This window comes from Peromyscus leucopus, chromosome 9, assembly GCF_004664715.2.
Source record: "Peromyscus leucopus breed LL Stock chromosome 9, UCI_PerLeu_2.1, whole genome shotgun sequence".
Classification (NCBI taxonomy): domain Eukaryota; kingdom Metazoa; phylum Chordata; class Mammalia; order Rodentia; family Cricetidae; genus Peromyscus; species Peromyscus leucopus.
This window is the reverse complement of record NC_051070.1, coordinates 57,897,021-57,913,937: the sequence shown is the minus strand read 5'-3', so window position 1 is coordinate 57,913,937 and position 16,917 is coordinate 57,897,021. Positions and strand designations below refer to the sequence as shown.

The 16,917-nt window shown below is 45.0% G+C and overlaps 3 protein-coding genes across 6 annotated transcripts in view; 2 read left to right on the top strand and 1 right to left on the bottom strand.

The window, feature by feature from the left end:
• Positions 1 to 8,577, bottom strand: part of Fzd3 (frizzled class receptor 3) — a 63,505-nt gene extending 54,928 nt beyond the window's left edge. Inside the window, exon 1 of one of the 2 annotated variants that reach the window (XM_028889990.2) lies at positions 8,433 to 8,577. The gene's annotated coding sequence lies outside the window, so the exon portion shown is untranslated. The remainder of the gene's footprint in view (positions 1 to 8,432) is intronic. The other variant, XM_028889989.2, reaches the window with a different exon arrangement.
• Positions 4,929 to 8,646, top strand: LOC114707296 (uncharacterized protein C10orf95-like). The gene is made up of 2 exons (XM_028889993.1): positions 4,929 to 4,970; positions 7,792 to 8,646. Exons 1-2 carry the CDS (start codon positions 4,929 to 4,931, stop codon positions 8,644 to 8,646), a joined length of 897 nt encoding a protein of 298 aa, XP_028745826.1.
• Positions 8,647 to 12,285: 3,639 nt separating this feature from the next.
• Fbxo16 (F-box protein 16) overlaps positions 12,286 to 16,917 on the top strand; it is a 52,320-nt gene continuing 47,688 nt past the window's right edge. Inside the window, exon 1 of one of the 3 annotated variants that reach the window (XM_028890012.2) lies at positions 12,286 to 12,588. The gene's annotated coding sequence lies outside the window, so the exon portion shown is untranslated. The remainder of the gene's footprint in view (positions 12,589 to 16,917) is intronic. The other 2 variants (XM_028890013.2, XM_028890010.2) reach the window with 2 other exon arrangements.

The following is a 16,917-nucleotide window of genomic DNA, read 5'->3' as shown; positions in this document are numbered from 1 at the left end:
TTAGCAGTACACTTTTATATTAACTGACTTGGTAGAAAGTAGCTGTGAAAGGTCTCGGACGAGATCAGATCTCTTACTAATTCAACATTGTAAAAACACTGTCACTTAACCATATTTTTTTTCTGAAAATGATTTGACCCTCACTTCTCAAATGGGAATCTATGAGTAAATTATGAGATAATATATGAAAAAAAGTAGCATCAAACATTAGGTGTTTGGGGCATTCATTTACAGCTGACAAGGCTACCTCTATCAGCTAACACTGAACTAAAAACAGATGGTTCTAAAAGTATCACAAGCAAGTTTTGCCAATGTTACATTATTTTAGATAGCACAAAAATTTAAGGCCACATATACTGCCCTGGAATCTCAAACACATGACCAATAAATGATCACCACACAGCCTGGCTGTTTAGACAAGCCAGAGTAGGGCTAGGAATGATTTCAAACTACCACTTCTACCGAGCTACATAAATCCTCTGAAGAGAGACAGATTTCCTAAGGACCACTGTCTAAGGACTAACTCCTAAAGATTACCCATAGTTACACGTGTCCTATAAGTCAGGTCTTGAGAAATGCTATGCTAAAACAGAACAATTAAAGGAAAAAGCATGCTTATATATAATAATCTACATAAAATTAATTTAATAAATGAATATAAAGAATAATAGGGCTAAAGAGATGGCTCAGGGCTTAAGAGCACTTGTTGCTCTTGCAGAAGACTCAAGTTTGGTTCCCAGCACCCACATGATGGTTCACAACAACCCATAACCCAGTCCCATGGGATCCAGTGCCCTCTTCTGAAGGCACCAGGCATGCACATGAAGGCATGAAGGCACACAGACATACATGCAGGCAATCACTCATACACATAAAATAAAAAATATTTTAAAAAGAGTAACAGAAAACATTTCAAAGAACAAAATAAATATAAAAGGCCAATAAACATGTGACATGATGTTTAGCTTCACTTTAAAAACGCAGATGAAAAAGACAAACATAATACATTTGCCAATCAGATGTACAAAAATAACCATGATAGAACGAAGTAGGCACGGATTACAGGGGAAAATTATTTTCAGCATTTTGAAATACTTTGGATAAGAATGTAAACTAGTTGATACTTTAAAAAAAAAAAAAAAAAAAAAAAAAAAAAAAAAGGCTACTGATGGGGCCAGAGAGATGGCCCGGTGATTAAAAGCACATGCTGTTCTTCCAGGGGACCTCAGTTCAATTCCCAGTACCTGCAGGTGCCTCACAACCATTTGTAACTCCAGTTCCAGGGGATTCAACACCCTCTTCTGGTTTCTGCAGAGTCTGCAGGCACATGGTACACATAGGTACACATAGGCAAACCACCCAGACACATAAAATAAAAATAAGTAATTTTTTTTTGGGGGGGGGGGTTTCGAGACAGGGTTTCACTGTGTAGCTTTGCGCCTTTCCTGGAACTCACTTGGTAGCCCAGGCTGGCCTCGAACTCACAGAGATCCTCCTGCCTCTGCCTCCCGAGTGCTGGGATTAAAGGCGTGCGCCACCACCGCCCGGCTAAAATAAGTAATTTTTAATGGCTCTTTATACCAAAAGCCCTGAAATGCACACATAATTTGGTCCAGCATACATCCATTAATAATTTATTCTAGAAGTATACAAGTGCATATGGCATACAACTGAAATATTAGCATAGGTAATTTATAACAATTTAAAAAAAAACAAACAAACCTGAAAACCTAAAAAATTACCAAGAGGGGTTTTGCTAAATAATGTGGTATGAACACACAATGGAATATTATACAGACACTAAAAACAATGAATATGACTTAGAGCACACTACAGTGGTCATGTATACTTAGCATGCACAAAGCCCTGTGTTCAATCCCCAACACTGTTCCTCCCTCCCAGAAGATGAGCATGGATTGCATTTACTGGCATAATAGCATAACAATGGCAAGCACAACAATTATGACCGGGGAAATGGCTCAGCAGATCTAGTTCAGTTTCCAGCACCCACATAAAGCACAGATGATAGCACACATCTGTAACCCCAGCACACCTACAGAGATGGGAAGCATACACAGCAGGAAGCAAAAGACTGTCTTAAACAAGATGGAAGGCAGAAACTGGCATCCAAAGTTGTCCTGACTGCCTCACATGCACCACTACATGAGTGCTCTTACATTTACACATCTAAACACACACAAAAACAAACAAACAAACAAAACAAAACAAAATTTTTTTTTTGAGGCAAGGTCTCACTATGTAACCCTAACTATCCTTGAACTCACAGAAATTCACCTGCCTGCGCTTCCCAAGGACTGGGATTAAAGGCCTGTAGTAACACATACAACCTAACACAAAGATATTTTTTAAATCAGTAAAGAAAACAGTACACATATATAACTCACTTCTGTCAGAAAAGCATACGTGCAAAAAACAAACAAACAACTCCCCACAGATACTTCAGCTAGATGTGATGGTGCACACCTATAATCCCAAAACTCATGGAGAACAATCTGGGCTATAAGGTCAAGACCATCATAAAGGGGAGGAGCATATTTAAAAATAATAAGTGCTCTAGGGAATTTTACAAAAGACCAATTTTACACTATTTTGTATAAAAGGCAAGTAACTCCTCACATCTGTCAATGTGTGCTGACTGGCAGACAAGAACAAATGCTACGTGAACAGTTTATTGGCTGGTAATTAAAGCAACAAGCCAAAGGATAGGCTGCTTGCAGATAGTAAGGAAAGCAAAGAAGTGGTAATTTAGTATGATTCAAATGGATTTTTCAGGTCAGCCAGATAGCTCATCAGGTAAAAGCACTTACCACTGGGCCTGGTGGACAGAGTTCAATCCTCAGAATCCATAAGACAGAGAAAGCTAACTCCAAAAAGCTATCCTCTGATCCCCACATGCATGTTGTGGCATGTGAGCGCGTGTGCACGCACTCAAGTGTGCACACACCACCAAACAAAACAAAACTTGGATTCTGCCCCCTCTCACCCAACCCCCACCCCACCCACCCCGGGAGCTGAGGACTAGACCCAGGGCCTTGAGCTTGCTAGGCAAGCACTCTAGCGCTGAGCTAAATCCCCAACCCCGGATTTTTTTTTAAACTTGATTTTTTTTAACACTAAAATAATTCAGGTTACCTGTTAGCTCAATTAAATGTTACGTGTACTTTAAAGCACCTTGTACACACGCCACATCACCCTCGAACAATGAATTACCTATACATGTGGGCATGTACCCGGACATGTACATCAGGGTTAGAAGTCAATCTCCAGTGTGTTTCTCAGAATCGCCCACCCTGTTTTGCTGACACAGCCAGGTCTCTCACCAAGGGCTTTCTGATTCAGCGAGGCTGTTTGGGGGCCAGTCTCAAGGATCCACCTGTCTCTGGAGCTGGGAGTACATGCATGCACCTTACACAGGGAATCTCTTTTACGTAGGTGCCACGGATCAGGCCTCATACGGGGCAAGCACTTTACCAACTGAGCCATCTCCACAGCCTCTGAAATATCTGTTTCTACTGAGAATCTTGAGAATGGGCCACTGCTCTCAAGGTGGGCCCATCCATGGAAAAGTTCTAAGCTTAAGTTTCAGACCTGCAGGGAAAAGGTGATTCTGGACTTAAAAGGAGCTTGACAAGATACAGTAATCTATTAAATAAAGGGTGGCCCATCCATGGAAAAGTTCTAAGCTTAAGTTTCAGACCTGCAGGGAAAAGGTGATTCTGGACTTAAAAGGAGCTTGACAAGATACAGTAATCTATTAAATGAAGGGTGACAGTTCTTTGAAGCATTACTTTTGTTGTTGTTGTTGCAGGAATCTGTAGGATTGCAACAGAATAAAGGGGCCTACTGAGCTAACAGAAGGAGCAGCAGTTTTGGGCACCAGTTCATGCACTATCTGTGAGGAAAGGGGCGCTTTCACCTCTCCACAAAACAGTACAAAATATTTGGAAAATTGACACCAAGTGCTTGGTAACATTCTAGACTAGGGCTAAGGACACAGCTTGGTAAAATGTTTTCCTACCACGTGGGAAGCCCTGGTTTGAGTTCCTGTACTAAATGGGACATAGGAAATATTTGAAATTTATAGATTTCCAGGCCTATGAATGTACATCATTGGGAATTTGATATTTTCCAATTATTTTCAGTTTTTATGATAAAAAGTACTTAAAGTAAATTTAGCTGAGCACATCACTTGAAGGACAAGAAGGAGATGACTGAAATGTTGAAAGACAGTCTTCCCAGGTTGCCTACAAAGCCAGGTCCAAAGAACTCAGGTGAAAAATGCTAGCTGATCCCAGAAGCAGCCATGAGAAGAGTGTACCACAAGGCCTTGTCAAGAAAGTACAGCAACAAAAGACTGTTCAGAAATACTTTTCCATCACTTTCTCCAAAGACAGGGCCCCTCTCTTCATTCGTAGTTTACATTTAATTTACATTTACATTTAAATACAGGCAGTTCAGAAATATCATCTGTAAGTTGTAAATGCAGGATACACTGGCTACAACGTGGAAAGGTAAGATATTCTCATCTTTCAGACACGGTTTTCAAGAACACGTCAAAAAGATTAGCAATGGGTTCCTCTAAGTCCGTCTCTCTGAAGGAGAGCATTGTCTTATTAGAAAAATATTCCTACGACCTATTCCAGTGTCGCTTCCCTTCTCCTAAGGCCCCACTCACTGTCCTTTCATTTCCATTTCTTATTGGGGATTATGTGTGCGTATGTGCTTACATGTGTGCTTGCATGTGTCAGGTGTCTTCCTCAACTGCTTTCTTTTCTCTCTCTCTCTCTCTTTTTTTTTTTTTTTTTTTTTTTTTTTGGAGACAGGTTCTCTTACTGAACCTAAGCTCACCAACTGCCTAGATTATACGACCTGCAAGCAGGGGCTTCGTGTTTCCACTCTGGTTAACAATGGGTGACAAGCGCCATTGCCACACGGAGCTTTTTACCTGGGTGTGGAGAATCAAATCCAGGTTCTCATGCACACACAGTAAACACATCATATCATAGAGTTATAAAAAAAATCCATCCTCACCAAATTGCCTCTTAGCTATTGCAAAAAAAAAGTTTATATATCATATTTAATTCGTAGAACCTACATTTCTACTAATCTCAGAGTTATTTTTTCTGGCCTTCTGACTATATCAATCTAATTTTAAGCCAGGGCAAGGGATGAGACAGCATCTCATGTAGCCAAGGCTATCATCCAACTCCTGACCCTCCTGCCTCTGTTTCTCAAGCGCTGTGATCACAGGTGTGTGCCATAGTGTCTACTACCTCTCTAATTTTTCAATTTCTTTCTGCCATCTACTAATTACAGCGAGTACTCTAATCTATTGGTGTGCTAAGTGGTATTTCTTAAAGAAATAAATCAAAAAGCACTTCTAGATGAAGAATTAAAAGGAATGGGGGGGCATCAAATTTCAGACTTACAAGTTACTAAATTCTGAAATTAGGAGAAGCAAATAACCTTTCAAAATGAACCTGTAAATAAATTTTAAGTTCAAAGACAGATCTGTTTGCTTGCTCCCCCACCCCCACCCCCCAGTACTAGAGACAGGACTCAGAGTCTTGCAGGGGCCAGCCAAGTTGAGTTACATTCCCAATCTTGAAGATGTACAGATTGCCAGAATCTGTAAAATAAGTAAAATAAGTAAAGGTGAAATTCCAGCCAGCTTCCCTCTCCAATTAAAGTCTGTTCATCAGGAAACGCTGAAGTTTTGTGAGAAAAGAGCAAGTCCCCGTGTTTCCACTTAACAAGACTGTACGCTTCCTATGCTTTGACTAAAGTATTATTTTGAGACATAATGAGGGGGAGACTGGAATGTGTTAAGCTCACACCCTGAGTTACAGTCTTCAAAAGCTTCATTTACAGTGCATCCCCTGGGCCTACCAAAGTCAGTGGTTCCCAGGATGACAAACTGTAAAGCCGGGAGGAAGTCCATTTCTGCTCAGCAGCTAAGTCTGCGAGCCCATGAAGAGCTGTTATACCCAGCCTTACAAAAACACCATCACAACACAAAACTCTCCCTTTCTTTCCTCAGAATCTTAACTACATCTAACCTCTATTGAGTGGAAGAAGGTAACAACGAGCTGAGAACTGTTGCCTACCACCTGGCTTCTAAGGAAAAAAAATAAAGTCCACAGAAGCCTAGCATCACATACTAATATACTCGGGTTTTTTTTTTTTTTTTTTTTTTTTTTTTTTTTTTTTTTTTTTTTGAGACAAGGTCTCTCTATGTAGTTCTGGCTATCCTGGAATCTGCTATGTAAACCAGGCTAGCCTCAAACTCACAGAAATTCTCCTGCCTCTGCTTTCCAAGTGCTGGGCTTGTAGGTGTGCACCACCATACCTGATCTCTCACACTTGGAAGTTTTATGTACAAAATCATTGCAGAGTTTTAGCAGCAAACTAATATGAAACGTAGTCTGGGTGGATTCCCAAACTCCAGAGGTAAAGCAGGGAAACAGACAGTCTTTTGTAAGCAAAAACAAAACAACACCTCCACCCGTCTTAGATGATCAAGGTTTCATGCTGCACTATACAAAGAATGTGCACTTCACTATTCAATTCCTCTCAACCCGTTCTACTTCAAACAGCTCAAGCATGAAACTCCCAAGAAAAATTAACCTGAATACCCAAAACAGAAAATAAACTTCAAAGAATCGTGGGGAAAGAATAAAAGGGATGAGAAGGCCACAGTCCCCTTTTCCTTCATTAATGGAACCTTGTTAGCTTTCTAGAAGATGAGATGCACCTTATTACTAGATGGGGGGGCGGGGTAGGAAAAATGGAATAGAATACTAAACTTTATTAAAAAACAAACCTATTTTCCTAATAGTTTCAAAGCATTTGGGGGCAGAGATCAACACTACATGTTTTACCATGGTAAGAGCTGCAACTGGGTTATAGTGTATCTTCAGCTTTATCCTTCCAAATGTTTACACTTCTTTCATTGGCTCCTTAACTCTGAATCCTTTTACCTCTATGCTGTCTGTAGTTTGATACAGCTCAAGTAAATGTGTTGTTTCCCAGGGGCAGGAGACAGTGATTTGTTTAAAAGTTAAGATGGAATGGAAAACACCGTCCAGAGGACTTCCCCACCTTTCTTTTTGAGAAAAGGGGTTCACTATGTAGCCTATTCTGTCCTAGAGCTTGCGGTGATCCTCCTGCTTCAGTTCCTGACTGCTGGAATTACAGGCGTGAACCATCATGCATGACTAGAGTACCTGCTTCTTAATACTGAACTCGGGATGTATCTAGTCCTCTTCTAGCCCATTATGCCACCAGCCTACCACCGAGGACCAAAGAAGGCTGAGAAGGGAGGAATATCCTTAAGCCCAGCTGGGTCTTTGTTTGCTGGCTTTCACGAACTGGCTTTGCAAAGTAACCCAATTCCCATCAACAAATATTCCAGATACACTAAAAGGACTTTTCTACGGTGAGATTTTGAGCTGGTGCGTCTGTTCGGTAGCCTGAAAAATTCGGAGGGGAGCTTAAAAAAAAATTGCATTTTTCATTTACACTGGGCGAAAACCCCGGACCTCTCGAGTCGTGGTATTTTTCAACTTTAAGTCTCTTCTGCCTAATTAATGGCACGCGCTTTTGTTCTTTTTCTATCCACAAAAGAAAAGAGAAAGGATAAGAAAAAGGGAGGAGGAAAGAAACATGAAAAAGCCCTCTTCTCTTCCCTTGAGGAAGCCATATCTACCTCCAAGAGTCCCAAGATGTAAGAAGATGTTAAGATGTTTACAGTCTTAACGTTACCCTCAGCTCAGCGCCTTTATTCCAGAGGCCACGAACTGCTCACCATCCAGCCGCGGCATCCCAGGGCAAATCCGCGGACCCCGACTCACCGCCACCGGGGCAGCCGGGGGCGTGCACGGAGCAGGGGAGCCGCCGACTTTGCAAAGTGATGGGCAGCAGGGGGACAACTTTTGGGCGTTGGATGGCAGGGGTCGGCCGGGGGCTGCTGGGAAGCAGCGGCGCCGGAGCCTGGCGCATCGTCCTCCCGCCCACGCCCCCGCGGCGCCGAGCACAGAAACCGGCTCGGGCCGGCCTCGTTCCCCGCAGGCGACCGGCGCGGGGACCCGCCGCGTCCACACTCGCACAGGTTGCCCGGCGCGGCCGGGACGTGCCGGCCCCGCCACCTTCCAGGGGCATCCCTACCCGGCCCGGCTGTGGCCCCGAACTGCGCGCCGCCCACCCCGACCCTGCTCGGGCCCGGTCGCTCGCCAGCCGCCGCTCCGCGCCCGCCTCGGCAGCGCCGGCCTCGGGCTTTTGTTCGGCCGCGACGCGAGCGGCGAGCGCCGCCTGACGAGGGGCGGCCGGGCTGGGGCGGCAGCCTCAACGCTCTCCACGCGCTCCGCTCCCGCCCTCCCGGCTCCGGAGGAAGCGTCGGCCGCGGGACTCACCCTCCCCGGCGGCCTCCGAGCTCTCTCGCGCTGCACCGCTGGCCCCGCAGGCGGCCGCGCGTCCCTCAGGTCCCCCGAGCGGCCGAGGACAGCCGGTGCGCCGAGCCTTCGCGAGCGTCGGGGCGCGCGGCCCCGGGAGGGAGGTGCGCGCGCACGTGCCGCGCATGCGCGCTGCGCCCAGTCTCCCAGCCGGAGCCTGGCCGTGCGGGGCTGACTCGCGCTTCGTTGTTCTCGGCTTGGCGTCCTAGGTGATGGTGACGCCTGGAGCTGCCGCGCGCCGGCTTAGTGGTTCCCAGCGCTGGAGGCGTTCATCTGAAATGTGTCGGGTCCTCCTTGCAAAGCCCTCCCGAGCCTAGCTCTCAGGGCGGGTCCTCCAACACCTGCTCCGGGGAGCTAGTGTGCTAATTTCGGGACCTCCGGGATACGTCAAGGAGCGATCACCCGTGGCAGAGGGTACAAGCAGCAAGGGACACCCGGCCTGTTGCAAACGCGGCACACTGAGCCGCGAAGCAGGTGCACGCTGTGCGTCCTCTCCGCCAAGACTATAAACAGATGGAGCTTGTGCTTACTGGCGGCATGCCTCATCTTCTCTTTAGAAAAGGCTTCCCTCTCCCTTTGCTACATGCGAGACTTGAGAGCCGAATGATTCTTTAGAGGTCATCTAAACACAATTTTATTTATTTTTTCCCAACAAGGGAGAAGAACGCTCAGAAAGGTTGATGGCTTACTTAAAGCCACACAGCGTTTTAATGAAAGAGTCTGCATTCAGTCAACCGTGATTGCTACAATGTGATTGCTTTCTCTTTGCTACAGCGTTTTGCCTATCTTTCTTTTTGTCCATCTTCAGCTTAGAGTTCGTGACATCACTGTTGGTAGCTCACAGGACTAACACGGCGACATTGGTCCTGCTGCAAGTGACTGTGCTTAACACTACTGACCTGTATGTTTATAAGTGGTTAAGATGGTGAGGAACCGGCTAGAGATATGGTTCTGTTGGTAAAGCACTTGCTGTACAGCAGAAGATCCTGAACTACACTCCCAGGGCTGACAAACATCCAGTCCTAATAGCAGGTACTTGTAATCCCAGGGCTGGGGAAGCGGAGAAAAGGAAATTCCAGGGTCTAGCTGGTCACACAGCCTAGCCCATGTGGTGAATCCCCAGTCCACTGAGAGATTTGTCTCAAAAACCAAGGTGGAGAGCAACACCTGTGGTTGACTTCTGGCCTATAGGTACACAAAGAGAAAGAGACAGAGACAGACAGACAGAGACAGAGAGACATAATTTTTAAAAGGTTCTCAAATAATGTAGTGAATATTGAAAAGACTTGTGCTCGGACATATAGTCTCACATCAGGAGACGGCCTCGATGAACCAGCATGATAAGTAAAATCTGAAACAACAGTTTCCTTTTTCCTTATTGACACTTGTGCAGTAACACTTTAGGACAGTAACATTGATTTTTAGGGCCATTCCAGGCAAGTCAGCTTGTCCTGGGGAGTCAGTGGTGCCTCTTGATGAGAGTGAGTAAAGAAGCAGGTAGTACATGGGGGAACCTGTACTAGCTTTATGTATTGCCAGGTCCCCATAGCTAAAGCACTGGAAATGTGCTCCCCAGGCGCATTCTTAGTCAATGGGCACATGATCCTGTAAAAACAGACCCAGGCCACACCGCTGCTCACATCAGGAGGTGAGAATGACACAAATACAATCACAAATATATCAACATGATTAAGTCCCATAAATGCAACACTTGGCAGGGAATGAGACTACAATAGATGTAAGTGGCAGTGCAACTTTAAAAGAATAAATTGCTTATAAGAGTGAGCATATAGCTAATGAAAATATCAAAAAGGAACAAGAAGGCTGCACGCTCATTCTGTGGCAAGGTGGCAAATGGCTTTCTAGACATAGAGAGGACAATGGGATCTGTGTGCAGAATACTATGTGCCTGGTAAAAACACACACACACACACACACACACACACACACACACACACACACACCAGTAACATTTTGAAACATCTCCGTGGAGATACAGGTATTACGAAAGTCTCTAAGCTTTTCTTTATGTTTGCTATGTTCCACACAAAAGTAATGTCAAAACAATCAGACACTAGGCTATGTGTGCATGCTCCCTAGGAACACAGCGGGAATGGGGTGACTCACAAGGAACACAGTGGGAATTGGGGTGACTCATCCCACTGTGGGGAACAGTCAGATGGAGGAACTGTAGGCCAGGAGACCCAGAAGGTGCTGTGAAGAGCAGAGAAAGGGATCGTCTATCAGGAATAAAAACATTCTGATCCCACAGGGATAGTGTGAGATGCTTTCTATGTCCCATCTCCCTTTCCTTCCATGTTGTAACCACTAATAGAAAGCTTTTAATGAGCGGGAACTTCACAGAGAGACTCAGCCACCTAGGCATTGTTAAAACTGGTCCTTTTCTGGATGAACCCGTTTTGAAACCATAAATGTTAACTGGTAATGCATGGTAATTTAGTATGACATCTCTACCTGCCTCCCCCAGGCCACCCCCTCACATCCCCAAAGGCTTTGTTTATTCATTTACATACAAGCTGGTCATTTGGAAAAAACCACTAGGTTGGAATCCAGACAACCTAGGTTCTAATTTCAGCTTGGCCACTTTCTGATCCATTGTTAACATAGGCAAAGCGCTAACCTCCATGAGACCCACTTTCCCCTTTTCATTTAAATTGGAGATATGCAAATGCTGCCTATTTAAAAGTTATGAAACGTGAGGCTGGCGCAATGGCCAAGTAGGTAAAGGCAGTTGCTGCCAAACCTTATCACCTGAGCTTGACCCCTGGACCTACATGATGGGCAGAATCGACTCCCAAAAGTTGTTCTCTGACCTCCACCCATGGCACACACATGCCCACAAAGACATAGACACACAAATAAATAAATGTAAATTTAAAAACACACTATTAAAAAATAAAGATGATGAAACATGTAGGATTTGTAGGACTGCTTAAGTTGAAGGAGAGTCCATTGTTTTAGCAAGAAAGACAGTGCGGAAAGCGGCTATTTTTGTTTTTGTTTTAGGTCCTGGGGTTCATTTTTGGTTAGTTGATAGTCATCAAAATTGCCTTGCACTGTGGCTCTGGCATGGAATTTCCAACTTCCTGGAATTCTCCAGAACTTGCTACCATATCTTCTAGATCCCCGAGCTTTACGTTGGTTATTTGCACATTGCACTGTTCAGTTTCTCTCATTAGATTTCTCCTGTGTTTTAGACAGGGTTTTGGAGCACAGGCTGTCTCCAACTAACTCCCTCTGTGGCCGAAGCTGTCCTGGGATCCTTGATCCTTTTGCCTCCACCTCCTGAGGGCTAGGATTACAGGCTTGAGCCACCACACCCGGCTTCGCCTGCCTGCCTTCCTTCCGCCTGCCCTTCCTTTCCTTTTTAATCCTTGCATTCTCTGGTTCTCACTACAAGGTGGGTGCTCCGTGCATTTAACTAATTAAATGTGACTGGATTTTAAAAACCCAAATTAAGAGTTATTCTTACGACGGCGTGCCATCTGCTGGTTCCCTGGTGTATCTGTCCTATCTGTCACTCAGCTTGGGACCGGTCCTCCATGACCTCCCTTTTTCTCTGCAGGTGCTTTTCTTCCATCCAACCAATTACAGATTGTTGTTTCTTCCAACCCTCTTCCACCTTCTGGGCAGTCTTAAAATCTGTCACAATGGAGTTTGCGTTTCGGAGCTCCCGAGTGACCAGAGCAGTATTACTGGGCATGCTCCGTAGGGAAGGGCTGTTTGGGAACACAAACGTAGCAAGCCTTGAAGGAAGATTTTTCAAGGCTTCTGGTTTCAGGATTGGATACAGCTTCCTGCCAGCAATCTATCAAGATGTTACAGCTCCTCCCACTCACCCTACAGCCGCACTTTCTCCTTTTTATCTCTGTGCCCAATTTTGGAGCCAGCCCTCCCTTGGATGCCCCGGCCAATCAAGAGACCACACATTGTTGCCTAAGAGACCCGGGATGCCAGGGACAGGATTTATAGATAGTGATTGGACGGACTGCTGGAAGCGGTGAGGTGGGGGCTGGAAGGAGTCACAGAAAGCTGTCCTAGTGCAACGATGGCAACCCCAGAGCCAGAGGCTTGAAGGAGGAGGCCAGCTACTGAGGTGAGAACAGTGGGCAGGGCAGGAAAAAGACGGAGCTTCTCAGAGAGCTCCCTGGCTTCCCACAAGCCTTGCCGGGGCTCTTGGGGATTGCAGTCTGCGGCAGTTTCAGTGGTTGCTTCCAACCTATGAAATTAACAACCAACAATTACGTGCAGGTCAAGCATTAGCTTTTAAAACCACGCATTACAGCACTTATTTAGTTTTTAACTCGTTGAATATAAGGTGAATTCGTATTTAAATGTACCCATCCTCTAATTCCCGATACTGTGAGAGATTCCCCATGTCTGATGTTATTACCGAGTACTGTGGGTGAATTGTGTGTTGGCAGAGAAACTCAATCCTAGCTTTCGTTGTAACCTCCAAATAAAACCTGTCCTGAGTATTTACTCTGTGCCGGGTTCATTATGTTCTGAGTTTTAGCGTGCAATCCCACAAGGTTTAATCCTCAAACTGCCCCCTCCCCCTTCTCCACCACGGCATCTCTTGAGTAACAAATATTTATTGAACATCTTTTTTGTACCAATGTGATTGGAATTGAGATGAGCAGTGTCGGAAGAACACACAAGCCCAAAGGGTTTCATGCCATGGTCCTTACAGTGGTCAGACTGTCAGTGGATCTGGACAGACTCCAGAGAATGACAGAACCAGGCTGAAAATTACCGGGAGTTGACCCAGACTTCATGTTGAGGAGTTGGGACTCCACAGCCGTTAGTGAGATTCAAAGGTTTTTGAGTTGAAAAGTGACTTCACTGACTGGTCCTTTAAAACAAACAAACAAACAAACAAACAAACAAAAACTATTGGATGTGGTAGCACAGGCCTTTAATCCCAGCACAGGGGAGGGAGAGCATGTGGATCTTTGTGAGTTTGAGGCCAGCCTGATCTACATAGCAAGCTCCAGGTGAACTGGGGATATGTCTCAAAACAAAAACAAAAGCAAGACGAAACAAAACAAATCTGAGGGCTGGGAATATAGTTCCATTGGTAGGGTGCTTGTCTAGCACGTATGAAGCCCCAATCCAGCATTGCAGAAATCAGGTGTGTGGTGCACACCTGTAATCCAGAACTTGGGATGTGAAGGCAGGAGGGCCAGAAGTTTAAGGTCAGCCTTGGCTATATAAGCCCGTTAGAGGCCTGCCTGGAATAGGTCCTTAGTAAAATTATTGTGTCATGGTGATGGTGTGAACAACAGCTCAGAAGATTTAGAAGGCTAGATCAGAAATGCATGAGCACTGGGACCCCTGCTTGACTGTTGAACCTGAGCCTGGGGCCATAGGTAGGGGATGGGGGTCCTGGGCCTTCTTTCTACATTTTAATCCCCAGGATCATAAAGTGTAATGATGGGCAGTCGTTAAAAGGAAAAGAAGCCCTGTGGAAGTACCAGCAACCTGTATCTCTGGAAGAGGGTGAGACAATCTATCTACTTTGTCTTGGTAGACAGGGTCAACTATTTTTTGTGTGTGTTGTATGGAAACTTTTGCCTTTTGAGTGGTAGCCAGTGGTCTATTCTGTGAACTTGTGTGTGCCTGCGAACTGTGTACACTGCTCATCTTCTGGGCTGGAGGGCAGAGGGGGAGATTGAAAAGGGATAATCACAAAAGACGAGGTAAGACACCTCCGTTGTCCTGCTTCTGCACGACTATCACCAAGATCTGTGCCTCCTGGCCAAGCCCACCTTCTGGAAATTACAGATGCTTTGAAGAAAACCTAGTCCAGAGTGGTGTTCAGACCTGAAGAACCAGCGAGAAGAAAACAGCCCGAGCAGACCCTTAGGGTGTCTTTGAGAAAAGCTACTTTATCTTCATTCAGATACGGTACCTAGAATACCACATACACTAGGAAGCAAGGGAGCTTCTCAGCTTAACTCGGAGATTTTTTTTTAACCTGGGGGAAGCAGAATTTTAGCTTCCTGTGTATTTTTTTTTCTAGAAAGAAGATTCATAGCCTTTATCCCAGGGGCTTCAGGACTCTCAAAGATTTTTAAAATAGCTGCTGTCTTTAAAAAGGGGGAGGGGGTGCTGGGCACGGTGACAGATAGCAGTAATCCCAGCACTGGGAAGAGGGAGGAGGGGGGATTTTGAGATTGAGGGCAGCTTGAACTATATACCAAGTCCCTGTCTCAAGATAAAAACAAGCAGTATACAATTTTCATCTGAACTTGATGGCGGTGCTTTATGTCGGTTGGTTGCCTGCTCACCTCTGCCTGTATTTCTGGCTGCTAGCTAACGATGCTGCAATGAAACCATTTCCTGTGCCTTTTGAAACCTAGCTAAAACTGTAGTGACTTAGATAACTAAACATCAGGAGCTGGGAAGGACCCGGAGGCTGCTGATCCGAGCCCAGGCTATGGTGGGAGAATGCCACCGAGGGAAGGTGTTGACTAATGATCCTACCAGGGTATAAAACACGGGCTTCATCTTCAGCTGTCACTTTAACTTGAGTGAATATTACATATCAAGTGAGGACCTCAGAGATTTCAGATGTGGTGAATGGGGAGATCCCATCTCAGCTGAAAAGTAATGCATTCAAAATGTTCATCTATGTTTTTTAAAGCAGAGCCTCATTAGCCCAGGCTGGCTTCCCTTTGAGGATGACTTTGAACTTTTGGCCTCCCACCTCTGTCTCCTGAGCACTGGTATTACAGGCATGTGACACCATACCTGGTTTATGTGTTAGTGGGGTTAAACCCAGGGCATTGTGCATGCTGTGAAAGCACTCTTCTAACAGAGTTACATCCAGCCCAGTTGGTTTTTCTGTTTGTTTGTTTGGTTGGTTGGTTGGTTTGGTTTTTCAAGATTTTTGTTTGTTTGTTTGTTTGTTTTGGTTTTTCAAGACACGGTTTCTCTGTGTAGTCCTGGCTGTCCTGGAACTCACTCTGTAGACCAGCTGACCTCAAACTCACAGAGATCCATCTGCCCTTGCTTCCCGAGTGCTGGGATCAAAGGCGTGTGCCACCACCACCCGGCCTCCAATGGTTTTTAATCTGGTCAGTATTTAATGCTGCAGGTCATGTGTGGAGCCCTAGATCAGGCATTTGTAGGGTTGTCTCCACCACAGTTGGACCTGTGTGTGCAGCAAACCCATCTTCAGAGAGAAGGGAGGGTAGAGAAACTCCTGTCCCTTATAAAATATGCCATCGTGGCCCACCAAATGACAGATTTTGGACACTCCATAAGTGACAAGTTCTCAGAAAGAATGAAGGAAGTAACTAGTTACTCAGGCCACCTGCCCATCAGCTACCTTGTCAAGACCTTTTTCTCTCTTCCAGGTATCATTTTGGAGGTACACACACACACACACACATAGGATTTTAAAAACAGCACAAAGTGGGCCTGGAGAGATGGCTCGGAAGTAAGGGTGCTTGGTGCTCTTGTAGAGGACCCAGGTTCGAGTCCCAGCACTCACATGATGGTTCACAACGATCCATGACTCCAGTTCCAGAGGATCCAGTGCCCTCTTCTGACCTCCTAAGGCATCAAACATACACATGTGCAGGCAAAACACTCACACACAACAATAAAATAATAAATCTAAGAAAACTGTTTTAATTGCAGAGCCAGTATTTTTAAAATAATTGCACAAGGCTGATTTTAAAAAGGTTTCAAAAGCAGAAACATTCCAGCTCACAAATGTGAAGAGGAAAAGGGTAGGTTGCTTCTAGGGGACAGAAATGCAATCTGCTCAGGTCACTAATGTTACCCTCAATGACCCTCAATGACCACCTCATGCAGAAAAGGGTAAGTCCATCTGTGAATTGATCCACTTAGCATCTGTTGTCAAGGAAGGGACCACTGGTGGTCCCCAAATGAAGCAAAAACAAACAAACAAACAAAAAACCCAGCATCTGGACACCTCTAAAATCAGCCAACCAGTGAGGAAAAAGAATTCCTCAAGGAAAATTAAAGTCCCTTAATTAAAAGTCGGCAGACTGTATACCAGATAGCTAAAAACAGCAAATTTCTCCCCAATAAACACACATCTGTCCATCTCCAAAGGTGTGGTCTTGCCCACTACATCAGTCTACCCCTTGAATGTATTAGACTGGAACTCTTTTTTCTCAATGCTAAGAGTAGAGGAGGAGAGTTAATTAGACAAGACAAAAATTAGGTGTTTGTTTTAAGATAGAATCTCATAGAGTAGCCACAGCTTGCCTGGAACTCTCTATGAAGACCAGTGTGGCTTTAAATTCAAAGAAATTCACCTACTTCTGCCTCCCAAATGCTGGGGTGAAGGGTGTGGGCTTTTTTGTTGTTTGTTTGTTTTGGTTTTTCCAGATAGGCTTTCTCTGTGTAGCCCTGGCTAGCCTGGAACTAGCTCTTTAGACCAGGC

Excerpts from the sequence above, each read along its gene's own strand:
- LOC114707296 (XM_028889993.1), top strand. The coding sequence starts at position 4,929 with ATGGGTGACAAGCGCCATTGCCACACGGAGCTTTTTACCTGG. Across the intron at positions 4,971-7,791 it reads ACACGGAGCTTTTTACCTGG|CTCAGCGCCTTTATTCCAGA; the intron begins GTGTGGAGAATC and ends CGTTACCCTCAG.